Source organism: Vulpes lagopus, chromosome 8, assembly GCF_018345385.1.
Source record: "Vulpes lagopus strain Blue_001 chromosome 8, ASM1834538v1, whole genome shotgun sequence".
Classification (NCBI taxonomy): domain Eukaryota; kingdom Metazoa; phylum Chordata; class Mammalia; order Carnivora; family Canidae; genus Vulpes; species Vulpes lagopus.
The window spans coordinates 69,196,404-69,217,215 of NC_054831.1; the positions used below are offsets into that span (position 1 = coordinate 69,196,404).

The 20,812-nt window shown below is 38.1% G+C and overlaps 1 protein-coding gene across 1 annotated transcript in view; it reads left to right on the plus strand.

Annotated features, from left to right (window-relative positions):
• Positions 1-20,812, plus strand: part of CUBN (cubilin) — a 258,922-nt gene that overhangs the window by 165,478 nt on the left and 72,632 nt on the right. The window contains exons 41-50 of the mRNA XM_041765335.1: positions 398-544; positions 2,651-2,841; positions 3,002-3,185; positions 7,157-7,331; positions 8,517-8,695; positions 9,880-10,089; positions 10,719-10,859; positions 11,888-12,069; positions 17,064-17,235; positions 18,329-18,535. Coding sequence (XP_041621269.1) covers positions 398-544; positions 2,651-2,841; positions 3,002-3,185; positions 7,157-7,331; positions 8,517-8,695; positions 9,880-10,089; positions 10,719-10,859; positions 11,888-12,069; positions 17,064-17,235; positions 18,329-18,535 — 1,788 coding nt within the window. The remainder of the gene's footprint in view (positions 1-397; positions 545-2,650; positions 2,842-3,001; positions 3,186-7,156; positions 7,332-8,516; positions 8,696-9,879; positions 10,090-10,718; positions 10,860-11,887; positions 12,070-17,063; positions 17,236-18,328; positions 18,536-20,812) is intronic.

Consider the following 20,812-nt stretch of genomic DNA (forward strand, 5'->3'; position numbering starts at 1 on the left):
ACATCTGACCTTCAGCGATCAGAGTAATTTAGCTGAGTCTCTAACATACACTTTGGCACTGCTCCTCCATCACTTCCCAACTCCTATATACTCTGATTTTGAGTTTTAGTGCCAGGAACAACTGTTACCCAATTTTGAGGAAGACAGTGGGGACTGTCAAAGGAGACTTTAACATCAAGGGTAAAGAAAAAGTAGGCAGCGTGATTAGGAGCTGGAGCCAGAAGCCAGAATGATGTAACCCCTAGAGTGTCCTTGTATTTGAGAATCTCATTATCTTCTAGGAATGGTGATGTCCTGAAAAAAACATATAAGCTGCTTTGTCTGGGTTGCAAATGATGGTGGAGGAGACTCTGAAGAGAGTGTATTTTCCTGCTGACATTTCCTTTCTTTGGCATAGGAGATAGCAACCTGGCCCCACAGCTAGCAGTTCTCTGTGGCAGAGAGATCCCCGGACCCATCCGGTCTACTGGAGAGTACATGTTCATCCGGTTCACCTCAGACTTCAGCGTAACCGGAGCCGGTTTTAATGCATCCTTTCACAAAAGTAATATGTTTTGGGTTTCTTTTTTTTTTTTTTTTAATGTCATGTCATATCACCTCTCTTTCTCTCATTCTTTCCCTAAAATACTCTGCTTATTTTTCACGTGAGTCTTTGTTCTGCCTCTGGATGGCTATCCTTATGTCAGGTACTGAGTCTGATCCAAAACACTGTGGCTGAGTTGTACAAAAGGATTACCTGGCTTTGGGTCTCTGGGTGGGGCAGATGCCCCCACCCTGAGAGGTGCGTTCATGGTGTGTTCTCAGTTCATGCATATGACTGAGATCCTTAAAACAATTTTTCAGCCTAGTTGAGGATTTCAGTTAGAACAGAACTGGATAGCACTTATCCATAACACATCAAAGGGACAATAAGTCAGAGTAAGCTTCAGTCTAAGAAATAAACAAAGTAATACAAAAGATATCTTCAGAAATCTCTTGAATCATTCATTTGAGGGTTGGCAGGAAGAGTTTGTTTCTCTTGAAATATGAGTTTGATGAGTCAGAATGTGCACAATATGTGGGAAGGATTATGTGCAGTATGATCAAGATATTCAAAATTTGATAAAACGGGAAGTCCAATAGTAACTTTAAAGCCAAACCCGGATTAAAATGAAAGAAGTAGTCCGTGGAATATGGGACATTTAAAGATTCTCATGCTTTTAACCAAAAAGCATAATTTTGAAGTAGACTCTCACTATAGACATTAAAAATTTATTTAATACTTCCTGCACTACTATATATATCTTGTATAGAGTAGGGAGCAATGGAAGATAAATTATCTTCTTCATGTTCAGGGAGGTGGGCTGAATAGTGGTTGAAGATAATGGGGTTTGATGTGAGACAGACCTAAGATAAATTTCCACCTGTGAGTTAAATAGTTGAGTGAACTTGCTGCACTTCCTCGTTGAGCCTGCTCCCTCCATCCTCTCTCTTCTCTCTCTCTCTGTCTCTCTCTCTGTCTCTCTCGTACATGTGTACCACAGATGGATGTGTGCACGTATATATGTATATGTGTGGTGTGTGTGTGTGTGTGTGTGTGTGCACGCACACTCCTACATGCTTGGCAGCTGCATGTCTAGAAGGTATTTCCATTTTTACATGTGAAACTTGAACTCTTGCTTCCCACTCCCTTCCACCCTCCATACCTGTTTATTCCATACTCTTTACGATCTTAATAAATGGAAAGTACATTCTTTATAGTTGCTGAAGCCAAAACTCTTGACATCATTCTTGTTCCTTCTCTTTCTTTCACCCTACCGCCTAACCCTACCTCCTGACCATCAACAGATCACATGATTCTACCTTCCCAATACGTCTAGACCCCAACCATCCCAAGCCCAGGCCCTATCCTCTCTCCCTGGACTCTGGTGGCCACTTCCTTATTGGACACCCTGCTTGTGCTTTTCCCTGCCCACCCCCCTTACAGTTTAGGTATTGCAGACAGAATGATGCTTTTTAAAATCTAAGTCAGATAGTACCATTCTGATGATCAAAATCCTTGAATATCTTCCTCTTACTTAAAATAAGTCCTTTCAGTTTCCTGCATGACCTAGCCCTGATCCCTTTGGGAATACTCACTGTGCCTCATTAACTCTGACTTACATGATGTACCACTCAAGCCTTTACACCACCTGCTTTCTGAACTGGAACGCTCTTCTCTCACAAAGCCATATGGCTTGATCTCTCATTTCTTCAGGTCTGTTCAGGTGGTACTGTAACAATGTGGCCTTCTCTAGCTTTCCCAGACAATACTATACCATTCTCCCTCTCTGCATTCACTTTTCCTCATAGAACTTATCCTCATCCCACTTGTTATATATATGTTAATTTTTGTCTTACTCATCTCTAAAGTAAGCCTCTGAAAGTGAGTAATTTGTCTCTATTGCTTATTTGTATATCCCGATCTTAGGAAAAACCACAAAATGAGTACCCTTGTCATGTATGTTCAACAAATGCTCCTTGGGATAATCATTCTGATACTTTGGTCCCAGTTAGTTTCGAACCACATTTCAATTGCCTACACTTTAAAAATCCCCAAGAAAAACAGGAAAGCATAAAAATCCCACCGTAAATGTCACATAAATAGATATCTTTGTTTCTTCTTGAAAAGGTTGTGGTGGATATTTACATGCAGACAGAGGGATTATCACATCTCCTCAGTATCCAGAGACCTACAGTCCCAACCTCAACTGCTCTTGGCACGTCCTGGTTCAGAGTGGTCTGACCATTGCTGTGCATTTTGAACAGCCTTTCCAGATTCCAAGTGGAGACTCTTCTTGCAGCCAGGGAGATTACTTGGTGGTAGGTCATGCTTGCTACATTTATGATTATTATCTTTGCAGACTTCATTCAAAAAAATGAAATGATGATTCTTTTCTCCTGGGACATAAATTGATATGAATTGACTGCTCCATGTCTCTCAGTATGAAGGAATTTATGCAATTTTAATTCATGTTCCTAGCTGAAAAATGGACCTGATATCTATTCCCCACCCTTGGGACCCCACGGAAGAAATGGTCATTTTTGTGGCAGTCATCCTTCATCCACTCTGTTCACCTCAGATAACCAAATGTTTGTTCAGTTTATTTCTGATGGTAGTAATGGAGGACAAGGATTTAAGATCAAATATGAGGCAAAGAGTTTAGGTAAGTATTTTCACAGAGAATAATACCTGTACTTTTCCTGCAGTTGCTTGGTCTTCCTTGTTTAAATAGATGTGAGGAAAAAATATGTAAAGTTTTCTTTTGTAAACTCAGAGTAATAACAAGAATAGCTGCCTGTTTTCAGATACTTACTATATGCTTGATACATTCATTATTTCATCATGACTGCTTTTTAAGGAAGGCAACATTCCCATTCTACAGATAAGTAAAATGAGGTGTGGATTTTTCCAAGTCTACTTAATCAAGAGAATGAACAAAGTAAAATTCTCCATGACTATAAATTAAACTGGTCTTAAGGATACCCTGAAATTTCTTAGTCCTTTCTGCTATAAAATGTCTAATTATAAGTTATATTCCATAATGGAAACATCACAAGAATGATAATCACATTGTTTTATAATCATTTGTATGCTTTCATTTAAAATGAACACATATTCCTCTGATTCTGTTATTACCCCTTTAATTATATATTACACTGGTGATCTTTACTTAATTACTCTTACTTGATTACACTTGATTATAATTATATTTAATTCTACCATAATGACTTAATTTGTGACATTTATTTTTGTATAATGTTTAATTGAATAAATAAGTAAATAAGCATAGTTTCAAAAGAGAAAGTAGTAGAAAATAAATCTTTGCTTTTCCACAAAATTAGGTAATATAGATTTCAGGATAATCATATGACCTTGACTCAGATTCCTTGGTATATTTAAAAAATATGTTAATCTAAATAAAACCATATATTATATTGTATATTCTCCAAAATATGAGATTTTCAAATGTCAGCATAATTTCTTTATTTTGGAAGGGGAGAAGAAATAAGGGTCTACCAGATGACACAGAAAATCATCTAATAATTTAAGTAGGTTCCATGATTATAGGGAATGTACTTCTGCTACTTCCTGCTACATACAGCTCTGGCACTTAGAAGGAACCTTGAGACAGCTCTATGGATACCAGCACCATTACTTTATAGGTTGAGAGTTTGTGGTCCCTCTCTATCTCTGTGCTGAACTCAGCTGCTGAATCCTGTGTGGGCCGAACTTCACTTGGCACTGAAGAGTAGGCTTTGTAGAGTAACAGTGCCTTGTGTCTAGTGAGTAGACTTCAGTCCATCCCAGAGAACTCTACTTTCCCATAATGGAGTCTTGAGTTAGTCTTAAAATACCTTTTTTTAAATTACTTTTTTAAAGTCAGTATTTATGGTAATTCAGATACACTAAAGGTTTGTTTGTTGGGTTTTTTTAGAGCAATATATTTTTTAAGATTTTATTTATTTACCAGGGAGAGAGAGAGAGAGAGAGAGAGAGAGCATGAATGGTGGGGAAGGGCAGAGGGAGAGGGAGAAGCAGACTCCCCACAGAGCAGAGAGCCTGATGCAGGGATCTATTCCAGGACCCTGAGATCATGTCCTGAGCTGAAGTCAGATGCTTAGCCTACTGAGCCACCCAGGCAACCTCTAAGGGTTTATTTGTAAATGTTATGACTCTTTTATTCCTTTGGGGACCTCTTTTTGTGTAAGGCCATTACCTCCTCCCCATCTTTCTGCCTTTACTATTAGACTCCAAATGCTTTTGATATCAAAACCTCTTGTCCATTGGTAGATGAGTGGATAAAGAAGATGTATATATATGTATATACACACACACACACACACACACACACACACAACGGAGTGTTATTCAGCCTTGAAAACAGAATGAAATCTTGCCATTTGTGACAACATGGATGGACCTAGAGATTTTTCTGCTAAGGGAAATAAGCCTGTCATAGAAAGACAAGTACCATGTGATTTCACTTATATTTCGAATCTAAACAAACAGACAGACACACAGACTCTTAAATATAAAGAATAAACTGGTGGTTGCCAGAGAGGAGGCGGAGGAGAATGGGTGAAAATCAGTAATAGAGATACAGAGGTACAAACTTCCAGTTTCTGGTAAACACCTGGAAAGAGGTACCCAGGGACCAAAGGAGGAATGGTGTGAGAGATCAAAGGAGAAGGAGAGCTCAGTGTCCAAGCAGCTGGATAACAGAAATGGAAAGAAGAGAGAGACATGATCAACCAGGTTAAATGCTGTGGATGTAAAATAAAAAGATGCTTGAGTCCACAACTGTGGACAAGGGAACAAGAGTGCTTTGATGGGGCTGCAAAGTGAAGTGGGAAGGAGGAGAGAGGGCAGGGAGAACAGAGAAAATGACTGTTGCTGACTTGGGCATGTAAGGTGTGGAAAGGTAAAAGGAGCAAGGGGCGGGGAGGGGAGTAGACAGGGAGGGAGAGAGCCAGTGAGCACAGGGTAAGGGGAACTGAGGAGAGAGTGGAGTGGGAGACCAACCCGATCTACAGGAAGACAGTGTGCAAGGGGATGATAAAGGAGGCAGAGATGCAGATAAATTTCTTAAGGGTGGTAATAGGTTGAGGGAGTATTCTCACCTGATTTCTTCCATCACGCTCTAAAGGAGAGCTCCAAGTAGCTGCTGAGGCTCAAGAATGAGTAGGGAGAATAAGGGTTGAGGGCATAGCTGTGATATTTGGTGAGAAAGCAGGGTTGCTCCGCAGTGTTGAGAGTCGGGAGCATGCATTTGGAGGCATTGATTTCGACACATGGTTTGAATTGCAGGCAGTGGTGAAAATAGATTTTTCCAAGCTGAGTCTAAAGGAAAGGCCAAGAGCAAGGGGGTGGAAGGCAGTCAGAAGATTCTGCAGTTTAGGGGTTCAGAGACGGGAAGAATTCTGGGTGATGGCAAAATTCAGGAGAGGACCAAACCTGAGTGAATGACAGCAGAAATAAATGTGAGTGGAGTTCAGCAGATTCACATATCCGTGAAACTAACTTACCAGGTTAATTTCATCGCTATTGTAAGTACCTAGTTTACTCTGGCCTGGATTGTTTGCTGAGATTGCCAGAAAATGTTCATTAGTAAAAAGAAAGTATTTTTACATACTTTGGTTTTTTAGAAAAGAGGTTTAAAAAGCTCATTTATCTTCTTCCAGAAACTGGCTAAAAAATCCTCTCATGCCAGTCATCTCTTGCTCTTCAAATGCATCTGAATCCTGAAGGAACATAATGAGTGAATGCCCACAGAGTTGTGCAAATATATATCTGCTTCATCTTTTAAACTTCAAGATCCCAGCTCTGTGTCTTTCTATTCAACTGCCCTGTCAGTGGGGAAGTATAAGCCTTACTGTATTCACGTGCTTGTCTACGTGGCGAATGTGTATTAATGCTTCCATCATGTTCTACTGCATGCACTGTGCACCATAAGCATTTTGTTGGCTTTAAGGAAAAGAGAATTCTCTTCTAAGAGAATTTGCGGTTGAGCAAATTAAGAAGTGGCACATTTGGTAGCTCCCCCAATAGCAAATCCAGAATCTATTTGCTTAAAAAGAAAAGGAGGATAAATCCAGATGAAAGGAAATTGAGATTGGAAATACAGATAAAGAGACTTTAAAAAATAACAGTGGGAAGTCTAGACGTTATGCTGTGCTCACCACAGGTGTAGCCACCATCTGCTCCATACAAGGCTCTTACAATACAGTTGGCTGTACTTCCTATGCTGTACCTTTTATCTCGATGACTCATTCAACTCATTCAATCCTTGACTGGAAGCCTGGACCTCCCACTTCCCTTCACCCATCTGGCTCATCCCCCCAAAGCCCTCTCCTTTGGCAACCTCTGGTTTGTTCTCTGTATTTATTTTATGGGTCTGTCTCTGCTTTTTGTATGTTTGTTTGTGTTTTTTAGATTCCACATATAAGTGAAATCATGTCGATGTATCAAATCACTATGTTGTACACCTAAAACTAATGTGACATTAAGTGTCAACTATGTTTCAGTTAAAACAACAACAACAACAACAACAACATAAGACAGCACAAAAAAAAAATAGTGGCATTGCATCCTCTTTTCCAGACTGTTGATTGATTGAATTGTGTTTCTCAATAGCCTGTGGGGGCAATATCTACATCCACGATGTGAATTCTGCGGGATATGTGACCTCCCCTGGCCACCCTAACAATTACCCCCAGCATGCTGATTGTAATTGGCTCGTAGCTGCTCCTCCTGGAAAGCTCATAAGGGTGCAGTTTGAAGATCAATTCAATATTGAAGAAACACCCAAGTAGGTCACCTCCATATTTCACTTTTCTCCTACTCAGAGCTAATATTCTTTAGCTGTTATTTTGAGAATAATTTTTTCTCTGCTTTTTTCAGCATAGGAAATCCAGGAATCCAGCATAGGACATGCATTACACCTAGAGTCTGAAAACATTGCCCACTAGCCACTCTCTTATGAGCTTAGCAGATTATGTACACAGTTGCTGGCCCTCCTGACACCACACACATCCTCCAAGAGACACTGAGGATGGCTGTTTGAGATTTATGTTATCCGCTCTTCCTCTCACAGGAAAAATATAGTGTCTCTGGTAGATGAATATTTTCCCAGCCTCATACTCCATGTCATAAATAATAAAATATCTGTTTAACAAATGGAAATTCGTGTTACGTGACACTAGATCACCAGTGTCTGAGAAAGGACTAAAGCAAGTACAGGACAATTTCCCAGTCTGTCTTTAATGAGAATTCTTAAGGGATTACAAACCAGGGACTAAGTCTTACTGTTGAACACAAAGAGAATAACTACAATGACAGGAAAAAACAGAACAACACCTGAATTTTTCTTTGTTTAACAAAAGTATGTATGCATTTGCAAGAATATGTGTATGGTACAAAATTCAGGTACAAGAACTTTTCCTGTTTATGGGCACCTCATATAATGCCGCTGTGCCACTCAGTAAGTATTAATTGGCTGATTGACTTTCTTCAGAAATATTGGGTAAATACTTGCACACTTTATGGACACAGAAAATTCCTTCATAGACTTTCCATTAGCCTGGGTGGCAGAGCTGTCAAGAGAGTTTGTCCTTGTCATGTGAAATGTGCCCTATGATCCTGTGAGACAAAATACTTGTTTGTTTGTTTGTTTTTTAAGATTCCTGGGCATTAATTTGAGAATGACTTTTATCTTTATAAAATAAATACAGAATATAGAGGGAAGACAAGTAAACATTTTTTGATGCGGTACATGTAAAACCTGCCTTTTTGAGCTACTAACCAAAGAATGTACGATTAGAAAAATATTATGTAGATTCTGAAGTGACACACCACTTAAAATAACTGTCATAGTGTCTTCTACAAAAATTATGATTTAATATTGCTCTTAGAGAAAGTTAGTGAAGTCTAAATTTTTAACATATGTCAAAGTGACTGACTTTATATATTAAACTGAATGTTCTTTCTACTTTAGCTGTGTATCCAATTACCTTGAGTTGCGTGATGGGGTTGATTCAAATGCACCATTACTTGCCAAGCTCTGTGGGAGATCTTTGCCCAGCAGTCAGTTGTCCTCAGGAGAGGTGATGTATTTGAGGTTCCGATCTGACAACAGCTCCACTCAGGTGGGGTTCAAGATCAAGTATGCAATAGGTAACATTTTTTGTATTTAATAAGAAAGTTCTGACAGACTAGTTATCATAAAACTTTTAAAAATCATACCATTTTTAGAGAAGTTTTTCTATCTGCCTAATTTTAATGATCGTCTTAGTGATAGAGATAATTAGGGGATGTAAATGTTTAAAACCAAAGTCATTTATCAATTTAAAATTTTATTTTGGTTTCCATTTCAAACCACTCTTTTTAATAAACCTGAATATTTTGTATTTTCCTGACTTGTTTATGAAAATGTATTCAATTAAATTTTTGTTTCTTTCTCTTATCATGAAATCTCTATAGTATCACCTTAACTGGTAAAAGTGTTTACTATTCAAATATAATCAAATAACTATATTTAGAACAGTAACTTTGAACTCATCATTAGTGGATAATGTTTTTCCCCTAAGTCTCTAATGCCAAGTCAGTCACTAGATAAGAACAAGTATGTCTCCTTAGTGCTTTGACTTCCTTACTTTAAAAAATGAGCAATACACATGCATACTGAAGATTTACTGTATTATGGCCATAATTACATAGAATCTAGTATCTGATGGGTCTGAACACTGACCAAACATATTTAATATGACCAAAAAGTTGGAAAGCCTACTAGTAACAACATTAAACCTATACCATAGGTCATTTTATAGCCCAAGGGAAATTGTACATAATTCAATCTAACTATCACATCCAGCTGATAAAAAAAGAATTGAGTAGTAATTTGCCAGGCCCTGAGATACCAGTTACTGCAGTGAAATATTCATTTGATAGTTAAACCAGTAAGGGCAGGTATCGCTAATCACACACTGTACCCCTTCCAGCTGAGCAGACCCTCAGTCTTCAGGATCGCAGACACAGGGTGGTAGGCAGGCCCTATCAATCTATCAGTTGGTTCTTGGAATAAAACTTCCTTGCAACTAATAGTTCTTACATCCTGAGAGGATTAATGTGATGTTACAGAATATGCCAGTCAGTTTCCATTTCTCATTATTGGACTGGACTTGTGGTATTGTTTCTCTTTTTATCAATAGTTGATTTCAAATAAGGGGAACACTAAACATTTTCAGAATTTTTAAAATGTGAATTTATATTCAGTTGGCACCTAAAAGTTTTGAATGTGCTAGTTAAATTTTTTTTTTAAAGACAAATCCCCCGTAACAGAATATTGCTCTTTTCTGCAGCCCAGTGTGGGGGAAGAGTGACAGGGCAAAGTGGTGTCATTGAAAGCAGCGGATATCCAACACTTCCATATAGAGACAACTCATTCTGTGAGTGGCATCTCAAGGGTCCCTCAGGTCACTATCTCACCATCCATTTTGAAGATTTTCACCTTCAGAATTCCTCTGGCTGTGAAAAAGACTTTGTGGAGATCTGGGAAAATCATACCTCTGGTCAGTATGTCTGCTGTCTTTTGGGGGTGTTTATTTTTCTGCATACTTATTCAGCTTCTGAAGTGTCCTTATCTCAAGAAAGGCAAAATGACATTTGTCCTTTGTATAGAAGTTCAGTCATGTCTGGGCAGTGCCAGCTTTTCTCTCCCTGGAGTCTACTCATAATCGGTGGGTGTCTACAGCCCCAGGTGTCATTATATAGTTTTACCTTATAGATCACACCGAGAGAGCACTGTATTGAGAAGGCATCCTCTTCCTGTTGAGACTTTCCAGTGTCATATGCAGTTAGTTATTTGAGGAGCATCCTGGTAGGTAAGGAGAGAGAGGGTTATGCATGAGTTGGACACTCATCACTCTGTTGCCTGGAATCATTTCTAACCAAATTAGCTCCCTCATTGTGTGAGATGTCCTTGCCCTAATTGGTTACAGCTTTTGTCACACATCTTTATATATATGAATATGTTGATTTTATTCATGTTTTCCCTGCTTTTCTTAATAGAGGTTAGCTTTTCTTTTTGGCAGAGTCTCGTCTTTTATTATTTTCTTTGTACTTGTAGAGCACCTCAAGTAGAGGTGAAAAAAAATCAATCACCTGGATATATACATACTTAGTTATTTGCTTCTCGCAGGAAATTTATTGGGCAGATACTGTGGAAACATCATTCCTGACAGCATAGACACTTCTAGCAATGTCGCTTTGGTCAGGTTTGTCACAGATGGTTCTGTTACTGCCTCAGGATTTAGACTACGGTTTGAATCCAGCATGGAAGGTAAGTTCACTGATCCATTAAAGAAAATTACATATATATATATATATATATATATATATATATATATATGTCTATATATATGTCTATATATATGTCTATATATATGTCTATTATATATATATATATATATATATATATATATATATATATATATAAAATGTGTGTGTGTGTATAAATTGAGCACCTACATTGGCTAGGCACTGTGTGAGGCATTGGTGTTACAATAGTTGTAGAAAAAAACAATGACCCTTATCTTCTTGGACCTTCCACTTTAGTTGAGAGGCAGACATTAACCATATAGTCACATCAGTAAAGAAAAATCACAACTGTAATCCAGGCTACCAAAGAAAGGAACTAGTGCTTGGAAAATATTATGGGATGAGAGCTATATGCTTACATATCTTAAGAAAGCAGTCCAGGGCAGCCCCGGTGGCGCAGCGGTTTAGTGCTGCCTGCAGCCCAGGGTGTGATCCTGGAGACCCAGGATCGAGTCCCACATCGGGCTCCCTATATGGAGCCTGCTTCTCTCTCTGCCTATTCTCTCTCTGCCTGTGTCTCTGCCTCTCTCTCTCTCTGTGTCTCTATGAATAAATAAATAAAATCTTAAAAAAAAAAAGCCAGTCCAATAGCCCCACAGCCATCAGAATCAACCTTTCAAATGTCCTGACACTAGTGAAATACAGATTTTATCTGAAAAAACTGGATAATTACTCTCATCTTCTGAGTCTTCTGACTCTTGGGATTACTCCACCTATTGTTCTTTCATATTTCTTGGGCTACGATTATAACAGGACTGCCAGTGGATGAACTGTCATCCATGGAATCATGGATTAAATATTCAGTATTAGAGACAAGAAATGAATATAAACATTCTCTATAAGTCCTCATATGCATATAGTGATAAATAAGAGCAATCATTTTGTCTAGTAGGATATTAAAGAAAATACTTTGGAGAACACTTCTTGTGGAAGGTATCATTTTGATTGAATTGGAAGGTTTTTTTTTTTTTTTTATTTCTTCCCCTTCAGCATGTGGTGGGGAGCTACAGGGCCCTACTGGAACGTTTACTTCTCCCAACTACCCAAACCCAAATCCTCACAGCCGGGTCTGTGAGTGGAGGATCATGGTGCAGGAAGGAAGGAGGATCACTCTGACTTTTAACAACCTAAGGCTGGAAGCTCATCCATCCTGCTACAGTGAGCATGTGACAGTAAGTGTCTTTTGCAGTCAGGGATATTACATTCCATTGTTGAAGGAGTTTATTGGCCTATAGATCATAGTCAGAAAACTAGGTCAGGAATATTCCCATCCATGCAACTGTACCTCAGGTAAATTCTCAGTATTTTAGATAGAACGGAAGCGTAGTGAACTGCCATAATATTTGTAAAACCTGTTTTAAGAGGCTATTTGTTGTCATCACATACATCAAGGTCATAGGTGGGATAAATTTTAAGAGCAAATAATCATTGTGCATGGCAAAAGTGGGTTAATGGAGAAGAGTTAAGCCCATGGGTAGCACATAGTTGAATAGGACCAGAGTCACAGAACAAGCCATCACCAAAAGTTTTAAGCCATTGAGTGGTCCTGCAGAGTTACTGTTCTCTGCCAGTGGTGCTGAGCAACTCCTTTGGAAGAACCTGTGCTGCCCGCCCTCAGTGTTGCCAAGGTCAAGTGCTTTCGGATATGTCATCAGCATTCTTAGCTTCCCTTAGCAAAGGAAAGCAAAGATCCATGAATGAGAACGAAGATCATTAACTGAAGTGACAAGTATGTATAACTGGATTAATCATACATTAATATTAATATATTTCTCTACCCAACTCAACTTTTCCTCCAACCTTGTTACCTGAGTCAATAACAATTCCAAACTTCTGGGTGGTCGGGTCAAAAACATTGATTCTGTCTCGGAGTCTTTTCTTTCACATCTTATATTACATCCATAATCAAGTCCCAGAATCTAACTACTTTAAGATGTCTTAAAAGAGATCTTTAAAGAGATCCAGAATCTAACTACTAACCACATCCACTACTATGGCCATCACCACTCACATAGTTTAGTTAGTAGCTTCCAGTTGGTCTCCCTACTCTCTCCCTTGTCTCCCTGCATTCTCCACACAGCAGCCAGGGTGATAAATGTAAATCACATCTTGCTGCTCTCCTTGAAAATCCTCTATTGGTCTCTCATCTCACTCAGAGGAAAATCCAAATCTTTACAGTAGCCCAACTGGCCCTATGGTATCCTATATGAATGACATCTGTATAATCATAGTAATGAGTGACTGAGCCACCCAGGTGCCCCTTCACTGAATATATAGAAACAAAGATGAAGTAGAAAAAATTAACCACTCCAAGTATACCATGTTTTAATGCATTTTCTTAGCAATAAAATATTACGTATTTATAATAAATGTGGCATAAATTCACTTGCACACTGATTTTAATCTATTTTTCTGATTATAAATATAATGAATGCCTATTGAACAGAATTTGGAGAGTTCAAAACTTAAAAAATGTAAAAAAGACTTGAAATTCCCACCCACCCATTGCTAAAATTTTGATGTATATAACAGTTTATTTCCCTTTGAAATTCTTTACATAATTGAGATCATATTGAATATAATGATTATTAGGAATCTTACCAGTAGGGATGCCTGGATGGCTCAGTGGTTGAGCATCTGCCTTTCGCTCAGGGCATGATCCCAGGGTCCTGGGATTTAGTCCCACATCAGGCTCCCCACAGGGAGCCTGCTTCTCCCTCTGCTTATGTCTCTGCCTCTCTCTCTGTCTCTCATGAATAAATAAATAAAATATTTTTTTTAAAAAAGGAATCTTACCAGTAGAATTTTCACATGCTCTATAGGAAAGATAATATGAACAGTCATAGTTTCAGAGCTCCAATAATAAAATAGAATTTACAGCAACAACCACAAATTTTTAATCACATCTTACTTGTCATTTCCCTATCTCTGAATCATAGATACCAAAGGCATCTACTTTCAACTTTTTAGCTACTTCTTGTGGTATGTATGCCATTATTTCAAAATAAAATTCCTATTCTGCTACTTCTTTGTTTTTTGGTCTTAGACATCCTCTGTTCACATGCAACTATGGAAGATGAGGGTTTAGTTCTTTTCAGAATCCACCCCTACCACACACACCACAAATGCTCATAGGGCTATGCACAGTTCAGACTCCCCCAGTTTCCTCCCAAAATATATACATCACAGATTTTGTTTAAATTGCTCTTCAGTGTTTGCATTACTGTGATTATACAGATGTCATTTCCAACCTAACCAAGCAATGCACTATGGTAGCATTTCCTTTTGGTTTTGTTTTCTGATTAATAATAATAATTGTGTCCTTTTTTGCATTTAGCTTTTTATGCACAGATCACAAATTCTTCCACACACTTTCACTCCAAGAGTCCCTCCCCACCATGTATAGTAAAGCGTATCTATCAGTTCATTCATTTTCCTTAGCAATATCCTCCCTAAGCCCTCTCCATCAGCTGCAAGCCGGATGCCAGTTGTCATGTGGGGCATTCCCTTTCCCATCAAATTTGTACACCCCTTTGTTCCTCCCCTGGGCTGGACACCTGACTCTGTGCTATGTGCATTATTCTGTCTTGGTTCATTTCCTTTTTTTGGTAAGACATATGTTCTTGTATTTCCATAAGAAAGTAGATATGGATGATAAGGTTTTGAGAAGGTATATGCCTGGAATCACCCTCAGTTTATCATTGTTCTTTGAATATACTACATAGCTAAATTATCACATATATTTGATATATTCACATATGTATATAAATATATTAATCATAATTTTGAAATTTTATGTTACTTCTTTTGGGGTCCATTTCCTTCAAATTCCTGTTTCTTATTTGTATATATTGATTGGTGTTTGGTTACATGTCTAATGACCCTTGACTGTTTATTCCTATTTGAGAAAGAAGTACTAAAATACTGCGTGGAGGCTTTGTATGCATGGGATTGTCAAGTTATGGTCTTCATTGAGTTGGAGGGACTTGGCCATTTAATTAGGAGAAACTACAAATGTCATATCTACATGTCTTTTCTCCTGGAGAGGCTAAAGCTCCAACAATAACTTTCAGAATTGACTTCTTTTATGAACTTTTAATATCATGTCCAGATTCTTTTTCTTTGAAATGTATTTTTGTAGATTCCATGTTTGTTTTGTTTCTTCTTCACTCTGTTGTAAATAAGGGGATGTGGCTGGCCTTTTGCCTGTATTTTATTACTTTGAAAACTTCTTGCAAAAAAAGTGGGGGCTGGAGGAGAAAAAGAGAAAGAAAGAAAAAAAGAAAGAAAGAAAGAAAGAAAAGAAAGAGAAAGAAAAAAGAAAGAAAGAAAGAAGAGAAATAAAGAAAGAAAAGAAAGAGAAGAAAGAAAAAGAAAGAAAGAAAGAAAGAAAGAAAGAAAGAAAGAAAGAAAGAAGAAAGAAAGAAAGAAAAGGAAAGAAGAGAAAAGAAAAGAAAAAAGGAGAGGGAGAAGGGAAGCTTCCTGAGATCTACAGGTCGAGTGAAGGCAGCTTTAAGTGCACAGCTTCTAGATTAATACTGTATCCAGCCCCCTAAGCATACAATCCCTCCAAACCTAGCTGTTTATCTGACTGTGTCCAGAAGGAGAAGAGGCAAAAGTACACCATCCAGCTTGCACTACAGTGAGCTATGTGCCTGATTTTATTTCTGCATATAGCAAGTTTCAGAGCTGAATCTCCAATGCCTACTTTATATCCCATTGTTTTCTGGAAGTTGTAGTTTCTGAGTACAAACAAGAGTGGAGGAGGAAAGTAGAAACAGTACTTGGGTTGCCTCTAACAGCAGTTCATGTGATAAATGGATGCCTGAACAATTGTCAGTCATTGTGATTCCAAGCTCAGAGCAGATGTTGATCATGGTTTCTGACATGTTCCATTACCCTGTAGTTGCTGATAATCCCTTTTGATTCTGGCAATATGTTGCCCATTCCTGTTTTCAGGATTGTTGAAATTTTGTTATCTTCTGTTTCCTTATATAATACTTCAAACTTTGGAGTCAGGGGGATGCTTTAAATCCAATTTTATTATCACTAGTTCTTTGAACTTAAGTAAATTGCATAGCCTTTCTGAATTCTGTCTTAATCTGGAAAGCAGGGATGATGTTATATGTCTGAGAGGGTATTGTGCTAATTGGATCAAGTAATATAAGTAGGCTATTAGCAGAGCCTGGCATTTTATTGGTGCTCAGTAAGTGATAGGAAATGCTATATCTGGTCCTGTGAGTCAGAAGACACTTTAAAACAGAAGCCCTCACAGAGCTCAATTTAATGATCAATTATAGTAAATTTAAAAGCTCCCATCTTTTGTTATGGAGTACATTCTTCTTCGTATCTCTTAGTGTCAAACTCTGAATCATTATTTCTAATCATGAGTGATTCAAATCCTTTTTAAAAAGAGGAATATCAATTACTCAATCAGTCAATTATTATTCAGCTACTTCTGGATCTTTCCTGAACTGTGACAACCAGACATGCTGAAACACCCTGGTTTTGAACAGAAGTGGAATAATACTTTGCAACTGTTAGAACTGTGTGCATAACTAGAATTATTGTTTAATATTTTGGAGTCAGCACTACTCATCCCTTTTTAAAAATTCAAATTAATAAGAAAATTGAGGCTTTGGATTCATAAGTACTTAGGAAACAACTAGTATGTTGATATTGAGATTGATTTTTAAAGTTACTTTTCAAGGCATTTTAAGATATTCGAGTTACTATATGCTTCAAATCATCAGAGACTAGCATTTAAGCCTTCATTCCAAATATCAAAGGTCCTAAGACATTGTTAAGAAAAATTGTCCATCAGTGAACTCTGAGAACTAAGATGTAAGTGTGTTGGCCTATCTAATTTACATTTAGAGCACGGTTTTCAGTTGCAGACAGTATTGCAGTCTTTCATTTGTCACCACATGGCAGGAGGGCATTACTATAATACTTTCATTTTAGTGAAGTGACCCTGAGGCCACAGAATGTGCTCCGGGTAACATAGTGGCTTGTGGCACTGGGCTAGGAGCCCATACTGTTAAGTAATTCATGTTGGCACAGAGTTTCCTTCTAAGGAAATATATTGGGGCTGTGAATATAATCTTCTAGGAAATACTCAGCAAGATGGACAGTGTGACTAAAGGTTAAACTATTTTTCTAACAGATATTCAATGGCATTAGAAATAACTCACCTCAGCTAGAGAAACTGTGTGGTAGTGTGAACGCAAGCAGTGAGATCAAATCTTCAGGAAATACAATGAAAGTCGTGTTTTTCACTGATGGATCCAGGCCATTTGGAGGCTTCAGTGCTACCTACACATCCAGTGAAGATGCAGGTAATATGTTATAATGCACCTATTTTAATCGTGGGCACTGCAGATGTCCTATAGCTACTACCAACAGCAGAAGAGCAGAATTTTGATCTCCCTTTAGAGATCAAAATTACACCTGGGATCTTCTACATAAGGCAAACTTACATAACCAGAGGGAAAACCCATGCCTGTCAGAAAAAAGAAATGTTCTATTTTGAGAAAGAAAACTTCTATTGTGAGTTAAAAAACTTAAAAACGCAATTGGGAGAGCTTCTAGCTCAATTCCATGCAGTGTTGCCATTATACTGGTTGCCCATTCTGCAGTCTTTGGTCAGTTATTTTGTGCTGAGAGACCTTCTGCCTGTAAGAAGGTAACTGGCTCCCCATAGTAATTTAGTTGAAGACAACCGGATTTTATTGTTTCTCAGTCATCCATATATATACATATTTTTCCAGTGTAAATGAATAAGGGCTCATATTTGATACAGAGTATTTAAAAATTAAGTAGGATATGTACTTTCTAGCCTAAATATCCTATTTTCTGGATTGGTGCATTATCTAAGAGTTTTAAATTTTAGAAAGAGTGGAACTGAATATTTTAAAATACCTCTAAGTTGTTTCATTGATACAAGGGACATTCATTACCATATGAAAAGGGGCAAGTTCCTTGGCACTATAATGCTATTCTATCTGTCTGATCCAATTAAATCTTGGTTCAAGTGGAGAATTGCTAATGAGAAGCCATTGAGACCACTACTGTAGGTTAGCTATTTCTCTAAATTAAATATTAATGAATAATAGGCTTAAATTAGGAGAAACTGATGCACAGCCAAACCCTTAAATCCACCTAATCTACCCTATAGGAAAATAACAGGAAATTTCCTGTATTTCCTACAGGAACTATGTGTTTATTTTTACACATATTTCCAAACTCACAGAAACTTCTTCCATAGTCTGCATGCATGAGCCAGCCCTTCACCCACAATCTGAACTTTATCTAGAAAAACAAATCAAAGCAATAAAAATCTTGCTGCTGTTATTTTAGTTATTATCATATTACTTGTATCTCCTGTTATAGCATGAATTTAACTCTTACTTCCTCCTTTTTTCCCCTTAGTATGTGGTGGGTCCCTTACGCGTTTCCCTGAAGGAAACTTTACTTCTCCTGGTTATAATGGAGTCAGTAATTACTCAAGAAACTTAAACTGTGAATGGACTCTCAGCAATCCAAATCAGGGAAATTCATCTATTTACATTCATTTTGAAGATTTTTACCTGGAACGTCACCAAGACTGTCAGTTTGATGTCCTTGAGTTCCGAGTGGGTGAGTTCAATCAGGGAACATGTTCTCCTATTTATCCAAAGTATTCTTCTTATACCTGGAGGCCACCAACAACAAAGGGACTCAAGGGGCTATAATATATGCACATAGAATCCAAAAGAATGTTGGTCAGAAAAAGCTGTAATTCTGTGCATAGCCAGCTGAGGTAACATGCCCTATGAATGGTGAGCAAGATGGATCAGAGTTTGCAAGTAGACTCTATGTTTCATTGATGTGAGACACTCAGGATAGATTCAGCTTATCTGTATTCTCTCTCTCTCTCTCTCTCTCTCTCTCTTTAAAGGATTTATTTATTTATTTGAGAAAGAGAGGGTAAGGGGAGGGGAGGAGAAGTGGGGGAGAGAGAGAGAAAGAATCCTAAGCCGACTCTGTGCTGAGCACAGAGCATGACACAGGGCTCGATCTCATGACCCTGAGATGATGACCTGAGCTGAAACCAAGAGTTGGACACGCTTAACTGACTGAGCCACCCAGACACCCCTTGTCTGCCACTTAATGAGTTCAGGTGGTTCCCTCGATCTTTTACTATTCAAGACTTCTTTCCTCAAAGACTGGAACTTAGTATGGTCAGAAATGTATCAGTGAGGGATCCCTGGGTGGCGCAGCGGTTTGGCGCCTGCCTTTGGCCCAGGGCGCGATCCTGGAGACTCGGGATCGAATCCCACGTCAGGCTCCCGGTGCATGGAGCCTGCTTCTCCCTCTGCCTGTATCTCTGCCTCTCTCTCTCTCTGTGTGTGACTATCATAAATAAATAAAAAAAATTTTAAAAAAGTTAAAAAAAAATGTATCAATGATTTCCTGAATTTACAGAAGTTCTACATAGAAATCAAAACAAGTTTTGCAGTGTACCTGATGGAGAAGCACATGGAAGCTATTTGGGGAATTATCCCCAAAGGGGTCAAATTTGTCTTTGTTTTCATGAGAAGTGGATTAAGGTTTACTTGATGAACCATAATTCTCTTAAGAATTTTAAAAAATTTCCCTTCATAGGAGATGAATCCATTTTAGTTCTTTCTCCTAGTTGAGGTATGGGCGATCCATCAAATTGCCTCCATTGTTACATTGACACTCTTTTCCTGGTTTGAAAAAGAGAAATAACAATGAGACTGAAGAAAGAGAAATTAAGGAGTCAATCCCATTTACAATTGCACCCAAAAGCATAAGATACCTAGGAATAAACCTAACCAAAGAGGTAAAAGATCTATACCCTAAAAACTATAGAACACTTCTGAAAGAAATTGAGGAAGACACAAAGAGATGGAAAAATATTCCATGCTCATGGATTGGCAGAATTAATATTGTAAAAATGTCAATGTTACCCAGGGCAATTTATACGTTTAATGCAATCCCTATCAAAATACCATGGACTTTCTTCAGAGAGTTAGAACAAATTATTTTAAGATTTGTGTGGAATCAGAAAAGACCCCGAATAGCCAGGGGAATTTTAAAAAAGAAAACCTTAGCTGGGGGCATCACAATGCCAGATTTCAGGTTGTATTACAAAGCTGTGGTCATCAAGACAGTGTGGTACTGGCACAAAAACAGACACATAGATCAATGGAACAGAATAGAGAACCCAGAAGTGGACCCTGAAATGTACGGCCATCTAATATTCGATAAAGGAGGAAAGACTATCCATTGGAAGAAAGACAGTCTCTTCAATAAATGGTGCTGGGAAAATAGGACATCCACATGCAGAAGAATGAAACTAGACCACTCTCTTTCACCATACACAAAGATAAACTCAAAATGGATGAGAGATCTAAATGTGAGACAAGATTCCATCAAAATCCTAGAGGAGAACACAGGCAACACCCTTTTTGAACTCGGCCACAGTAACTTCTTGCAAGATACATCCACGAAGGCAAAAGAAACAAAAGCAAAAATGAACTATTGGGACTTCATCAAGATAAGAAGCTTTTGCACAGCAAAGGATACAGTCAACAAAACTAAAAGACAACCTACAGAATGGGAGAAGATATTTGCAAATGACATATCAGATAAAGGGCTAGTTTCCAAAATCTATAAAGAACTTATTAAACTCAACACCAAAGAAACAAACAATCCAATCATGAAATGGGCAAAAGACATGAAGAGAAATCTCACAGAGGAAGACATGGACATGGCCAACAAGCACATGAGAAAATGCTCTGCATCACTTGCCATCAGGGAAATACAAATCAAAACCACAATGAGATACCACCTCACACCAGTGAGAATGGGGAAAATTAACAAGGCAGGAAACAACAAATGTTGGAG